At 37.5% G+C, this 14,798-nt stretch overlaps 1 protein-coding gene across 1 annotated transcript in view; it reads right to left on the bottom strand.

Moving 5' to 3' along the window:
* Positions 1–1,848: 1,848 nt before the first annotated feature.
* Positions 1,849–14,798, bottom strand: part of LOC149817398 (uncharacterized) — a 30,951-nt gene continuing 18,001 nt past the window's right edge. Inside the window, exons 13-20 of the mRNA XM_089987704.1 lie at positions 9,913–10,063; positions 6,422–6,527; positions 6,188–6,323; positions 2,974–3,038; positions 2,708–2,872; positions 2,552–2,624; positions 2,404–2,472; positions 1,849–2,136 (exon numbers count right to left, since the gene is read on the bottom strand). Of these exons, the coding sequence (XP_089843830.1) occupies positions 2,429–2,472; positions 2,552–2,624; positions 2,708–2,872; positions 2,974–3,038; positions 6,188–6,323; positions 6,422–6,527; positions 9,913–10,063 (740 nt within the window). The 3' untranslated portion in view covers positions 1,849–2,136; positions 2,404–2,428. The remainder of the gene's footprint in view (positions 2,137–2,403; positions 2,473–2,551; positions 2,625–2,707; positions 2,873–2,973; positions 3,039–6,187; positions 6,324–6,421; positions 6,528–9,912; positions 10,064–14,798) is intronic.

Here is a 14,798-nt window from a genome sequence, read left to right as displayed (position 1 = left end):
CTTTTTACCTGAAAATTCCATTTTAGAGACAACCTTTTCTGAATTTTCTGATATGATCATGAGTTGTTGACAATGGTCAAATAAAGACCTTGAGTTAACCTTCCTCAAACAAAACGAAGGAAAATGCTTTAAAGAGTTCTAAAATTTCTATCTTACCCTTATTAGTGAACATGGTTGCCCTTCTTACACGTTACGAACTTATGTCCACCCATCTTTAAATATTAGGAACTTATAAATGGATCAGGGTTCCGACCCAGGTCGAAAATAGATCTTACCCATAATTTGAGTTTTGGGTAACATATCCATGTGGGGTCAGATCCAGAATAAGTATATTTAAAAGTATTGAAAAATACTTAGTTGAGTATAAAGTATAAGGGCACTTTTGGTGTTTTTAAAGTATTTAACTAAAGTTAGCTAGGAGAGGCTAAAGGTAGGTTAAAGTAGGTCCTCATTTGAGAATTGTTAGAAAAACTTTGGACTATCAGGGATTTCGGAAAAGGTGATATCTGACATGAAATTTCAGGTAAAAAGGTAAATCTGTATAAGGAAATTACACAAGTAAAAACCACGTTCTACAAAGGACTACTTGGACACTATTCCATACCGCCTTCTCAAAGGCATAGGGATTGGGGGACTACCTGAGGCAGGCCCATTAAATGACCAGAGTCCGTAAGAAAGTTCATTGTCATAAAAAAAAACTATAAAACTAAAAAAAAATCCGTAAGAAAGTTCTCATAAAAAAAAAAAACTAAGGCTCCTCGTCATCAAAGAAACAAAATGCCTGACACTTTCCTCCCATGTCAAAGAAATAAAATACTAGCATTTTCTTTCCCATACAAACAAGCCCAGCTGATACCAAAACTAAAAAAATATCGATGGCTGGAGCTCATTTACTAGCCCTACCATCACTCCATCAGCCGTAGCAAGTAAAATCATCACCATCAAGGTAATCTGGTTTTCCTGTATTGATATGTCCTTGTTTTATCAATATAGCTAACATAATAAGAACATACCATCATTAACAGGTATAAAAAGAGGATAAAACGGATTTGCAGGAGAAAATGAAGGTCGATCTAGATGACGGTAGTGGTCAATTAAAGGAGGCGTTCAGAGTTTTACAAATGATGTCCACAATGCCCCCTTGGAAAAAAAAATTGAAGACTCATGGATTGATTGGATAACATCACAAGGCATCATAAACTATGCACTTGCATAAGCTATTATGAAAACATAAATTGTCATTTAGCATACTCAACGTGCACAACAAATTCATCATTTCGACTCTATAATAGTCATCATAGCAGAGCATCATAAGCTCATAACCACCGCTAGTCTCTGCTAACAACCACTGAGACGGTAGGCTTTTTTTTCAAGCTTCAATGTTGATGAAGCATAAATCCCTATGCGTTTGTCTCATGGGAATTTATGCTTGATAGGTCAAATATGAGGACATTACCTTTGATACCCACATTCAGTGAAAACTTTGGTTGAAACTTTATATATATATATATATATATATATATATATATATATATATATATATATATATATATATATATATATATATATATATATATATATATATATATATATATATATAAGCTTTATTGCAAACCTGGTTTACCCTTGATCCCATTCCGGTTATGAATTCAAATCCACATCCAAGTTATAGCAAAGCTCTGATGCAAGCCCCGGGTTTTTCAACCATGTCAATGTTCGTATGCAAATGTTGGTTATGAAATCCTCATAAATCCAAATGTAAGGCCTCGTAGAACCATGTTTCTCGTTTGATCTCAAATCGTAAGCTTACAAAATTCTTATTCCAATACTGACGTGGCTTATGATACCTTGTGCTACCCAAATCCCTTTCGGATATATCGGTAATCAAATACAGAATCTCATTTACTAACATCGGTTTTACAGCACAAAAAATTAAAATGTAGATCAGAGTCGCTGAAATGTATGATTCCAAACATGTATAATAACCACTCCACAAAAGATGAGATAAATCTGCGGATCTCCATCTGCTCACTTTGTTGACAGATCTCTCAACTGATGCCACGCCACAATGCTAAAATTACTTCGGCAGAGAAGATCACTTTCCCGACGATGTTTAAAATGTATCGCACACTCAACCTGAAAGCAGGAGATGAAATAATATGCTTTAAGGACAGACCAAAGTAGCCAATCCATTTAAGACGGTGCCATCCCACTTGGTTCTGATTAAAACTGGTAATGGGATGGTGGTACCATCAGTTTCCAGCTATGACAAGGTCGGGCATTAGAATGGTGAATCTCTCTCTCTCTCTCTCTCTCTCTCTCTCTCTCTCTCTCTCTCTCTCTCTCTCTCTCACTAAAGAAAAGTCTAGGTGGAAGAAACTAATGAAAAACAAAGATGGTTACCAGCTACCAAAATTGACCAACAAAATTAGGTACGAAGCCCAGTAACTTTGCCGACGGCAACCGTTTTTCCTGTAAGCATGCAGTGTTAACAAGAATCCCAGTTAACAAGTCACAGAAGCATATAGAGCAAAACCACAACTAATTATACCTTCAGTACGAAGAGTAAACCTTCCAAGCTGTGGAAAATCAGCGAAGGTCTCAATGCATATCAGATTGTTCACCTTCGCAACATAGACAACAATTCTTCAATAACTGTATAAATAAAATGCAATTGCCCAACATAAAAAAGTGCCCATCTATATACCTGGATGCGGCAGACCACAACTGCACCATTTTTGACAAAAAGAACCTTCTTCTTCATTGGCTTCTTCGTTTTTGGATCTATTTGCTGCAACAGCTCCACTATCTCACACTCTTCGACAATAGCATGAATATGCAAAACTGCTTTGTAACCAGCAGTAAAAATTGCCTAAAATTTCAAGAAATCATCAAATGAAAGATGCAAAGTGAAAACCCCTCCTACAGCAGGAAGTCAGAAAAAGAAGCAAATTACAGAAAAAACTCACGCACATTGTCAAGCAATTCCAGTATCTGCAACTGAGCATCAAATTCTGATACTGCAGAAATGGGCTTTGCTTCATGAAACAAATTAAGCACTCGAATCAGTAAAATGGTGTAAATGCAGAGCTCAGATAAATCACACATTCCAACATGATCTAAAACGCATGCATCTATGTGACCACTGACACACATATTGACTATAAGTGATCAAGCATCATTTGATTTGAATTGAATGTGAAGGAAATGATTTTAAGTTCCACAACAAGAAAATTCTATGATGAGCAAGATCTTGAAATGCAATTTTGTAAGGGCTACAATATTATAGATCTAGATCCACTCCATGCTTCAAGCAACAACCTTCATTGAATGTTTAGAAACCAACAGTGCAATTTAATAAGAACCCATCTGGCAACTTCCATCATGCTACGCAAAAGGTGAATAATAGACCTTACAAATAGTTTAAAATAATCAAAGTTTGGTGGGAAGAAACATTGTTGATATTATTCAATCAATTTCCCAAGATTCAATCATACAAGCATACAGCCATATAGAGTTTTACTGTTTTAATATATTTCATATCAAATGAAGATACCTACATTTAACAGATGCAATATCAAACAAAATTGGAGATGTCAAGTGTTCAAAATATCTGGATCGCACGCATATACACACGAGCACGTGCTCACACACACAAAGTGTGTCCCTTCTCCCCTGTTTTCAGAATTTCTTTGCTGTATTTTTCATACACGTATACTTTGTAGCATAGATCTGGACACCCAGATCAACTTAGACCAAGTTGAAGTATTGCAGCACTTTTTTCTATTCATAAAGTCTAAGTTTTAAATATGGTAAATTTACTGAACAAATCCACATGTATGGAAGTGATCCAGTGCTAAGAATGTATAAAACCAGTACATATCCAGCTGAAATAGTCCAAATACACAACTCAAATATTGCCAAGGAGTGCAGGAATGATATTTCCTATGAAAGGAATGATGCAGAGTATACCAAAGACTCTTGACAAGTCTCGCCTTAGACAATCAAATTGCCAAATTACTCAATGTCCAAAAAATATTTGAAAACTATGCCAAAATCATCTAAATCTAATTTATTCCCACATTCATTTCATTATGTTTTGCTTTGTTTATTGGTTTGCAGGAATTAGCAATTCAATTGAATAATTCCACTCACAAAATTCAAGTTCTCATCATCCAGTGATCAAAGATTTCTCAATGCAAAATTTATTAATCAATTGGGATCGAGCCTATGGGTTAAAGTTTTTGGACATAGATCAATTTCAAATTGACCCAGGAGGCTTATTTTGGAGGCAAACTACATCAGGTTCTCTACTTCAGGTAGCAACCTGCAACCAACAATCTCACATCTCGCGCTCACTGGATTCTTTTTTAGTTCAAATGAACTTATCCCAGTGTGCTGGTGTCTTTGCAGCTTGGTGATTGGTCATCTGCAAAAGGCAACCATGGTTACCATGGATCAGACTGGACCTGGTATAAGGTTAAAGTGACTGAGGCCTTTATCATACAACACAAAACTATATCATATTGCATCTGATAATATAAAATAGCATGAACTGAATACCCCAAAACCTGTAGGAACCATGTCCTAGAAAAATTTCCAATTTTCCTACCCTAACTATAGCCAAAACTAGCTTACCTAGAGTCATTTCTACCCTAATTTTGTACACAAACATCTCAAACCGAGATCCACTAATGTTTTATGCACCCTGGGCGAAACTTAATCCTCTTAAATCTCATGAGAAACTTGATCCACGTCCTAATCCAACCATGAAATTTTGAAGAAATAACAAGGAAATTTAATCGCATTCAAGGAGGCTAGATAAGGGCATTGGGGAAAGAAGGTGAAGAAAGTCATTCTTTTATAGGGTATTTACTAGGACACATACATACAAAAAAATCTCAAAATGGCCTCTACAGGCCTGGTGGGAGCATGATATTCCAGTACATGAGTAAGTGGTTGGCTAGGAAGAGTAGCATATTGCAAAGAAATATAAAATTATAATAGGGATCTCTAGATCAAAACACCACAACCAATCTATTGAAGTCAGAAAATCCATCATATTCAGTCTAAGCCCACAACGAGTGTTTAACATGCATCAATAAAGCATAACATTAATGACCTTAACAACTAAAAGCACCATGTTGAACATATTATCAACTAAAAATTAACAGTCAGGCAATTTACAATTTTTTTTAATCTTGTGTAAAGGTTGCCATCTGTTAACCCATGGTACATTCAGACTGCAGATAAAGCATCAATTTCAAGAACAAGCACTAATAGTTATACAAAGGGCTTAAATCACCTAGGGTTACACTCTCATTCACAGTTATCTCATCACAAGCCATCTATTACAAGCCCAAGACCTAGTCTACCACAACCTGTCGCATGGACATGCCATTTTGGCTGTGTCCCTGATGACACGAGTGGACAGGCTGACTCAGACACCGACACGTCCGGCATTATTTTATTACATTTTAATTTTATTTCAATAAAAACCTTTTTTATGTTAAAATATTTAAAAACTAGTTTTTATTGATTAAAATTTTAAAAATGTGTGTCCTGGTGTCCTATTTTTTGAAAAAAAAAATCAAACTTTCGAGGCAAATCTGAATCCTGCATTCTAGAGTCCACAAATCATTGTGACATAGACTCCAACGTATCAAGTTTATTGTCCAAATGATCCTACCCCTTGCATCCACATCTATGAGCAGTGAATACCTAGCCACCCAAGACATACAATACAACTCACAAATCTGATTAGTATGAGGCAAACACAAGCTGTAAAACAGTTTGAACATACTTATAGATAATACCATTCAATCGTTATCTGGCTCATCACAGCACAGGACAGTCAGCTATTTTCCTTTACCATCTTCTACTATCATTTCAATAGACCAGTACATTAGCAGATCCTCTCCAGTACAATTATCAGATGAGAAACTAATCCAAGAAATAGCAGGGAATAAAACAGTTGAAGGAATGAATAAGCTAGATAAAAAAAGATGACAGTTGTTGAATAAGAATACAAAATATGAAAGTTCTACAATGGGGGTAAGAGGAAAACTGGCACTGCATTAATAACACAAAATAACAGTTGCAGTAATTTCAATAAAAAAAACAAATGATCCATATAAATCATGCCAACAGAGTATATGTAAGATCTTAGAGATTGTCTTTCACTTACAAACACTAGAAAGGACAAATCCACCCAAAATATCCTCCTCCTCAATCCCTGATAATTTAACGCGAACATTTTCACCAGGCCCCGCACGCCTCACTTTATTTTCATCACAATATATGCCCAGCACTTTCACTTGAGCCTGAAGAACAAAAGGAGAGAAGCACACTTCCAAGTTAGAGTTTTATATGGCAAGGCAATTGAGAAGCAAGCAATCAAGAGAAGGAAAAAAGAAAGGACCTTATTGGGCATGACCAATAGATTGTCACCTTCACGAATAGATCCAGACTCTATCTTACCCATAACAATTGTCCCCATGTCTTTAAATTTATCAATTATTGGCATCCTGTGGTAATTATTAGCCACTTAGAACCAAAGGTTCAACATACCAAAAACATGAAATGATACATAAAAGAAATCCATGAAAGTAAGCAAAAAAAGTGTAATCTAACATGAATAAGTATAGAAAAAGTTAGTGAAGGAAAGCAGAGGATAATTCCTGCAAAAGTCAATATCAAACATGTCCATATAGAAGGATGTGCTTGACTTCTCTTCAGAAGGGTCCAAACGCATTAGCCTGGCCCATCCTAGAGTGAACAAAAGCCTAATCCACAAAACCTGTAGGATCAGAGATATTGCCAATTTTCAAGGGCTGGGTTTGGCAGCAATGTCACATAGGTGATGATGCAGAACATCCTATCGCTCAAAAGGAAAACCCCACATTACCCACATTTAATGTAGAACATGAATTAAGTGATTTTCGCACCACAAAAGATCACAATTTCTTTCAAGTTTTCTCTCACAGATATCTGGTAACAGGCTGGTCAAGACCAGGTCGGGTTGAGGCTAACCTGGCAATGCCTCGAGTCAGCTCTGGACAACATTAAGTAAACTTAAAAAATCTAAACATATATCCAAATGAACTGGGTCTGACCAGATCATTTTAGGTTCAGTCATGGATAACTGGTAGCGTGCTAGAAATGAATCCGGTAGGATCATATCCAGGTCACTTGAGGCTAACCTGCAATGCCTCTGGTCAGGTTGGGTTCAAAATTAATCAGATTTTAAGAATCCATAGTCAATTGGATTGGGATCGGCCGGCTACTCAGGTCAGTTGTCAAGTTCAATCCAGTTAAAGCCAGCCTATCAGATCTTGACCTAGGTTATCTTATTTACCAGCAATAAGTATAAAACATCATATGTTTAAATAGTCAAGGAACAAGGAACTTTCTAATTGTTTAATGAACTTGTATATTTTGCTCTTACTGTGTTTTATTTACCATCGCAATATTTAATAAAATATATCATAATGAACTCTAATTTTTTTGTTTTATACATGGCATGTATAGTTCTTGATACATTTAGAAGACAACACACGTTTTATCCCATTCTGGGTCAGGACATCCTAAACCCAGAGCCAACCCAATATTTAAATGAGTTGACATTTTGAACCCTTACAAAAACCTCATACCAACTTGGATCAAGTCAAACAATCAGATCATGGCTCCGGGTTTTTGGTTTCCTCTATTTTATCCAGCTCTATCTGGTATGACATGGTATAGTCATGTAAGCATGGCTCCATCATCAAATTTTCCAAAATCCAGGAACCTTTCATATTCCATGTTGATTAGAGGGATGTAAGTGTTCACTGCAATCATATAAAGAGTCCAATATCAACAGTTTCAATCAACAAGTACACCAAGATCTGTAAATTATTCACATCCGAGTAATGAAATGAATGTAAGAGCACATTTTCCAATGATTAGACCACACAAATATTTTCCCAGCACAATTTGGTTTCATGTTCAGACATTTCTTTTAAAGAATTCTTTCTTTTCTATGGCAAATTAGATTATCCAATATTTCTAATTCTTCCTCATGATCTGTCCACTTCTAATGGAAAGGCCAGAGTCTTGTGGACCCGTGTACAATTTCCATTGATCGGTAACCCAAAAACCCAGCTTGCCTATCTGCTGGAAGCAACAACTAAATATGCTAAAGATCTGACCCTCCCACGGGGAAGGCACTTGTTTTGATGAAGCATCTGGCCATCCATAAAAAACAAAACGAAGATTCACTATAACCCCAATCACAACCTTATGTAACATAAAGCATTTATGCAGACCATCTAATCTAGGTTCCTTATGATGCATATTCTTTTAATTCCCTCTTCCGTTAACAACCTTGAAAGGTAGTTTTCGTCATTTTAAGATCAGCTACAGAAAATTCTTTAAATTTCAACTTCCAGAAAATGATAAAACATGTGTTTCTAGATAATACAGCTCTCATGCACAAGGAATATGATTTGTCAATTTTTTGAAACCACAGAATGCTGGGACATGTATTACACAAGCTTTCATTATTTGATACATATTTTGCAGAAAAGATACATATGCATTCCAGCAACCAGATAAAAGAATATAATATAAAAGTTTGATCAGTAAAGCAAAGGCCTGATCTTGTCATTAACTAAACATAAAACCTATGAACAGGGACACGGTTATCTCTCTCCAAGCACGCCTAGGCAGGCAGGCATGGTCGACTAATGAATGCTTGCTTAGTTAAACTCAACTAGGCAAGTGGCACAAGTTGAACATTAGGCCAACCATGATATTTTTGACCAAAACATGTTACATAAATTCATCTTTATACGGAAAAAGAAGCCTAAAGAGTGAAATGGGTCATAGACTCATAGCACAGTAGCACACACAAACAATCTCTCAGGTTTTTCACTCACATGCATTACGTCAAGAATAAAGGAAAGGCAGGCAAACACTTCAGATCTCTCATCAATAGTTTGAAGAAATGTTTTGTTTCATATAAACATTGAAAATAAAAGATACATTTTTATCATGATTCTTAGATTTGTTCAGACTTTTTTGCCTATATTTTTCCATGGTTATAGGGCAGTAGAATGGTAAAATCTCAATTTGTCAATTTTTTTTAAAAAAAAATCTTTCAATCTAAACATTGCAAAGAAAAAAGGTACAAAGTTATCATAGATCAGCTATTCACTTTTGTAGATTCACTTTTTACCAATTGTAGTAGATTCATCCATATGCATGAATGATGTGCATAGATCATAGTCACTGATATCAGTGATATTTTGAAAATATCGCAATATTAACGCGATGTAATGGAAAACGATATTAAAGGTAAAATATCAGAATATTTTCAAAATATCAAAATTATATATATATATATATATATATATATATATATATATATATATATATATATATTGTGATATTATCATGATATTATCAATTAGTTTTACTTTTTATTTATTTTTTACATTTTAAATATGTTTTTCTTCTTTCTTTTACATATTTTACTTATTTCTTTTATTATTTATGTACTTTTTTGTCTAAACATGAAATTTTCTTACTTATTTTTGTTATTTTTTTTACTTTTTAAGTCCCGGGATTTATCACCAAACCGATAATAACACAAGAAATAGCCTCGCCGAGATCTAGCCGATACCGATATTTGTGACTATGGCATAGATTATATACAACTAAAAGAACAGCAGCCAACACAGACAGAAAGGACTATAGTCAACAGACTTCCATCAATGATGCATCACCACATCAAGCATGTTACAAGATCAGAAAAATACAAAGTAAACAGGCATCATTTATCCATGTAACATAAGGAACTTCGGGATAAATATCAGGTAAAGATCAAAGCATGCCACCAAGTTATATTCAAGACAAGAGTGTTACTGATACCTCAGTGGGCCTTTAGGATCCCGTGGAGGAACTTCAACAGCATCAAGAGCTTCAAAAAGGCAAGGTCCATTCCACCATCCACATATGCCTTTTTCTGCTCTAGTTTTTATATTTGAACCAAGCAGACCAGATAAAGGGAGAAATTGAACATCTGCAAAACGCACATATATGTCTTGAGAGGAACAGAAACAAAATCAACTGCTATCAAGAGCATTAAGTTGTCTTTGCAGAAGTCATCACAAGCAGGTGTAAAAACCAAATGAGATGCATCAGACACCTTCAAGTCATGTTAAAATTTTAAAGCAAATGTGAGCTTTTTATTTCTGATGTCAGTGGTGTTTAACCCTTTAAATGTTCATGTCAATAAAGACTAGAATCCAATGTTGTTGAAAAGCATGCCCTGCCTCAAGGCGAGCGGCTTTTTGCATTGAGGCGCAAGCCTAAGGCGCAACCATGCCTGAGGCACGCCTCAGGGTGAGGCGTACGCCTCATTTGACATTAAATAAATAAATAAATAACTTGTTTTGTCTCCTCCCTTTTGCTCCCCGACGCCCACCCTCTTCACTGCCGGCGGCAGCCACCACCATCGGCTGCTACCACCTGCGGCATGTACATACTCCCTCTCTCTTCTTCTTCTTCTTCTTCTTCCCTTCCCTTCCTCTGTTACCACTTCTTCTTTCCTCTCTTTTTTCCCTTCCTCTGCTGCAGCTTCTTCTTTCCTCCTTTTTTCTTCTTCTTCTTCCCTCCTTCCTCTGTTCTCCTTCTTCTTCCCTCATCATTTTTCTTCCTCCCTCTGTTGCTGTCTTCTTTCCTCCTTTTTCTTCTTCCCTTCCTCTATTGCCGCTTCTTCTTCTTCTTCTTCTTCTTCTTCTTCTTCTTCTTCTTCTTCTTCTTCTTCTTCTTCTTCTTCTTCTTCTTCCTTGGTGCAATTAATTGATTGTGCATGTGATTATGTAGGTACATGTAATAGACTGGGTATGTGTTGGTTTTTGTAAAGATTGTGTATATCAAATTGTGAATATTAGTTTGTATCATTATTTTAAAATAATTTTTTGATAGGTGGATATGCATGTAATGGACTGTGTATGTGTAGGTTTGTACATGTACATAACTACATATAAGATTGTGTATGTACATGTAATCTATTGTGTAAGTGTAGGTTTGTAATTTTGTATATAAAGATTGTTAATGTGAATTTGTGATTTTTAGTTATGCATTATATGATGATGGCATGATGTTGATGAATTAATTGTTAGGGATTTTGACTTAAGTTTTCATTAAATGCTTATATTTTATTTGTTAGATACTTAGATCAAGTTGTTGCATTCATGTTATTTTTACATGTTATCTATGTCACATAGGTGCAGGTGTGGCAATGTGGTACTTTAAAAAAACTTCCGTGTGGGGGTGCAGGAGGGTATATATATATATATATATAAAGCAAGCTCCCAATGAAAAAATCTGTTTTTCGCCAGAAATAATAAAAATTAAGATCCAAATTGAGATGCAGAAAATTCATACCAAATCAGGATCCGATTAGTTAATCGGGTATGTAGCATAATCAGGTTCCAAGTGGATTCAGCCATTCAACAATAAAACAATTGCTTGAAATTAGAGCAAACCTCTCCCCATTTAATGCAGAAATCCATTCCAATGAAGTTTTCACTTTTTTTATTAATGCATTTATGATAAAGCTCTGTAAAAAGTATAAAAGAATGTGCATGGCTTAACTTTTTATGAAAAAGCTGTGTAAAAACAGTAAAAGAATATGCATGGTGCGGAGCATTTAATGCACAACATTTTCGGCAGACGCTGGGACAAAACTTTAAATATTTTTAAAGTGAAACATCTTTTATGACTCTCTGTAAAGAGTATAAAAGAATGTACATGGCTCAGCTTTTTATGACAAAGCTTTGTAAAAAATTAAAAGAATGTATGTGGCTCAAAGCCTTTAATGCACAACATTTCAAAAACTTTGTACAATACGCGGCTGACACTGGGACAAAAGTTTAAATATTTTTAAATAATCCTGGGCGCAAGTTGACTGCACACAAGGTCATGTTGACCACACCGGGTGCCGCACCTGCACCCGCATCGCGTTGACAAGGGTGTGGCGGCCTCTATGCCGAGTCCCTGTGACATAGCATGTTATTCTCATATTTTTCAGTATTTATTTGATATTTCTTATTTCTTATTGGTTGTTCATGAATAAAGCATTTCTTTTATTTCTTTATATTTTTAGATATTTTTTAAGTTTAAAAAAAATTAAGGCTTACGCTTTACGTCTCACTTTAGTTTTTGGTGGAGCACTTTGATACACCTCAACGCTTTTCACAACATTGCTAGAATCCATAATTATAAAATCAAGTATAAAATAGCATAATTAGAACCTATAGACAGAAGGGTGCAGTTCAAGGATTAAAAACCCAGTGATGGCTTTCCCATGTGATCTTGGCTGACCCACTTACCGGGTGAATCCCTGTAAAGTTGACATGGATTGCCCAAGACTCATTTGGCTCCAGTGCGTCACACGTCAATAACAACTGAGGCAAGTTTTGATAGAAAATAATGAATATATCTGTTCAACTCTCAGCATTAGAGCCTGATATCAAGACTCTTACTGATTTAAAACTGAAGCCAGCTAGGCCTGCTAAGCATTCTCCATGCAGCAAGAACAAGAAAAGAAAAAGCTGCTCATGAATTTATCAAACCAGACCCGTAGCCTACCAAGAATCCTGACAATTTTTATTCTTCTCCCTAACATATTTTGTTGGGTATATTTCCCCTATGATGCCTTTGATTTCTTTCCTTATTCCATGAGTACATAAATTTGTGGTTCCTCCCCCAGCTTGTTATTGAAAAGCTAAATTCCCACTAACTTTTTACTTGAAAAAAAAATTGTGAATGCATATTCTGGGGCTAACAAGTCCATCTTGATGTCACCATTCTTGCACCACCTAAGTTTCTTATGATGAGACAGATAAGATAAAGTTTCCTCCTGAACAAAACCAGCTTATTTAGATTGAATTACGATGAAAGGACAGTTGCATATGTCACCTTATATCTCTAGAGGTGGATTCGGTAACACAGCTACATATCTACAATTTCAAAAAAAGATAACAAGAGAGACATTTTGACTGAGGAAAGCAGAGTAGGAAATCCTGAATGCCAAGTGCAAATGAAAACGCAGTAAAAGTCTATTCATTTCCAGAATAAATGGTGAAGACAACTAGGAAATCATGAATGACTAACTCAAAACCTCAGAGATGAAATTATTCATTTACAAATAAAGGAGACAAATATCTAGATTGAATGCATCCCAAAGTAATATTCTGCAGTACATATTCACAACAATGAAGAATGGAAGCTATATTAAGTAGTTTTATGTAAGTTCTTAGTCCGTGGTTATGCCATGCCCTTCATAAGTCCAATGCAAAAATAAAGTCATGGCAAGTCATGATGTCATCAATGATTAAACAAATATTTCAAGCTTGTGTTCTTCTGAATTAATTTTATTTTTCTATATAAGTTTGATGGCATTAAGTATGAAAAACGAAATGCTATCCACAAGTCACAAAAGAATAACCAGCAGTCCCAAACAATTGTCAAAAGTGAAGAATTTGTTTGTATTAAAAATTCAGGAAGTATCATTGTAAAATACGAAAAAAAACACAACTTGGATTCGGGTCGGATCCGGACCCGACCCGGACCCAATGGAGGCACCGCCTCCCTCGTGCCTTCTAAAGACAGCGAGGCAGGAGAGGGGTTATGAAACCCCTTCCCCTCTTTGCTCTCTCGTCTCTCTCCCACCGACCCCCCCTGCCGATCTTGCATTCGACGAGCACGGCCACCGGCATCCCACCACCAACGACCCTCCTCCCCCCGACGAGCTCTCCGGCGACCTCCAGGTACGCACCCTTTCCCCTCGTTCTTCTTCTCCTTTTCCCTCTACCGCCTCCTCTTCCTCTTTTCTTTTCTTCTCCCTTCCGTCGACAGACAAGGGCAAAAGCCCCTTCCTGTCGGTCTTTTACGGCAAAGAAGGGTCGTCCGGCAGGGGCTTTAGCCCCTACCAGTTTGCCGACAGGTCGGCAGGGGTAAAACCCCTGCCGCCTGTGAGAAGGATTCTGGCAGGGGGTTTTGGGGCCCCTGCCTGCCCTTTTGTCTTCACCAGAGAGGGTCGAGACCCCTCCCTGTCTCCTTTTTCACAGGGAGGATTGAGCCCCTCCCTGTTCCCCGATTTAGGTGCGCAGGGGACCCTCCCTGCCTCTGTTTATCGCAGCCCTCCCTGCCTTCGTAGTACGCAGGAAGGGTCGAGCTCCCTCCTTACTCACTCTGATTTCAGGGAAGGGTCGAGCCTCCTCCCTGCTCCTTGTGCTCCTTGCGGCCAAGGGAGGGGTCAAACCCCCTCCATGCACCATCTTTAGCAAGGGAGGGGCCCAACCTCCTCCCTGTTACGGCAGAAGAGGGGGTCAAGCCCCTCCCTGCTCCCTTTTTTCTGGTAGGGGAGGGGTCGAGCCCCTCCCTGCACCCCCGTTGTTCAGGGGAGGGGTCGAGCCCCTCCCTGCTCCCTCTTCTCTGGCGTCAGGCATGCGCTTCGCCCCCTGCCTCTTTGCGTATTCAGCAGGCAGGGGCGAAGCCCCTTGCCTCCTCCTTTGTGGCTAACGGGCAGGGGCCTAGTCCTTGCCTCTTTGCTTTTCAGCTGGAAGGGGCAGAGCCCTCTTCCTCTCCTCCAGCTTCAGGCAGGGGCTTCGCCCCTTGCCTGTTCGCATAATAGCAAGGCAAGGGACAAGTCCATGCCTCCTTGCATGCTCGACAGACAGGGGTGAAGCCCCCTGCCTCCACTTCGTTGTTGACAGCCCCTACCTCTCTTCTACTTTGTCAGGCAG

The sequence above is a fragment of the Nuphar pumila genome, chromosome 14 (genome assembly GCF_984573655.1).
Source record: "Nuphar pumila chromosome 14, dmNupPumi1.hap1.1, whole genome shotgun sequence".
Classification (NCBI taxonomy): domain Eukaryota; kingdom Viridiplantae; phylum Streptophyta; class Magnoliopsida; order Nymphaeales; family Nymphaeaceae; genus Nuphar; species Nuphar pumila.
The sequence above is the reverse complement of the archived record's forward strand: the minus strand, read 5'-3'. Positions and strand labels throughout refer to the sequence as shown.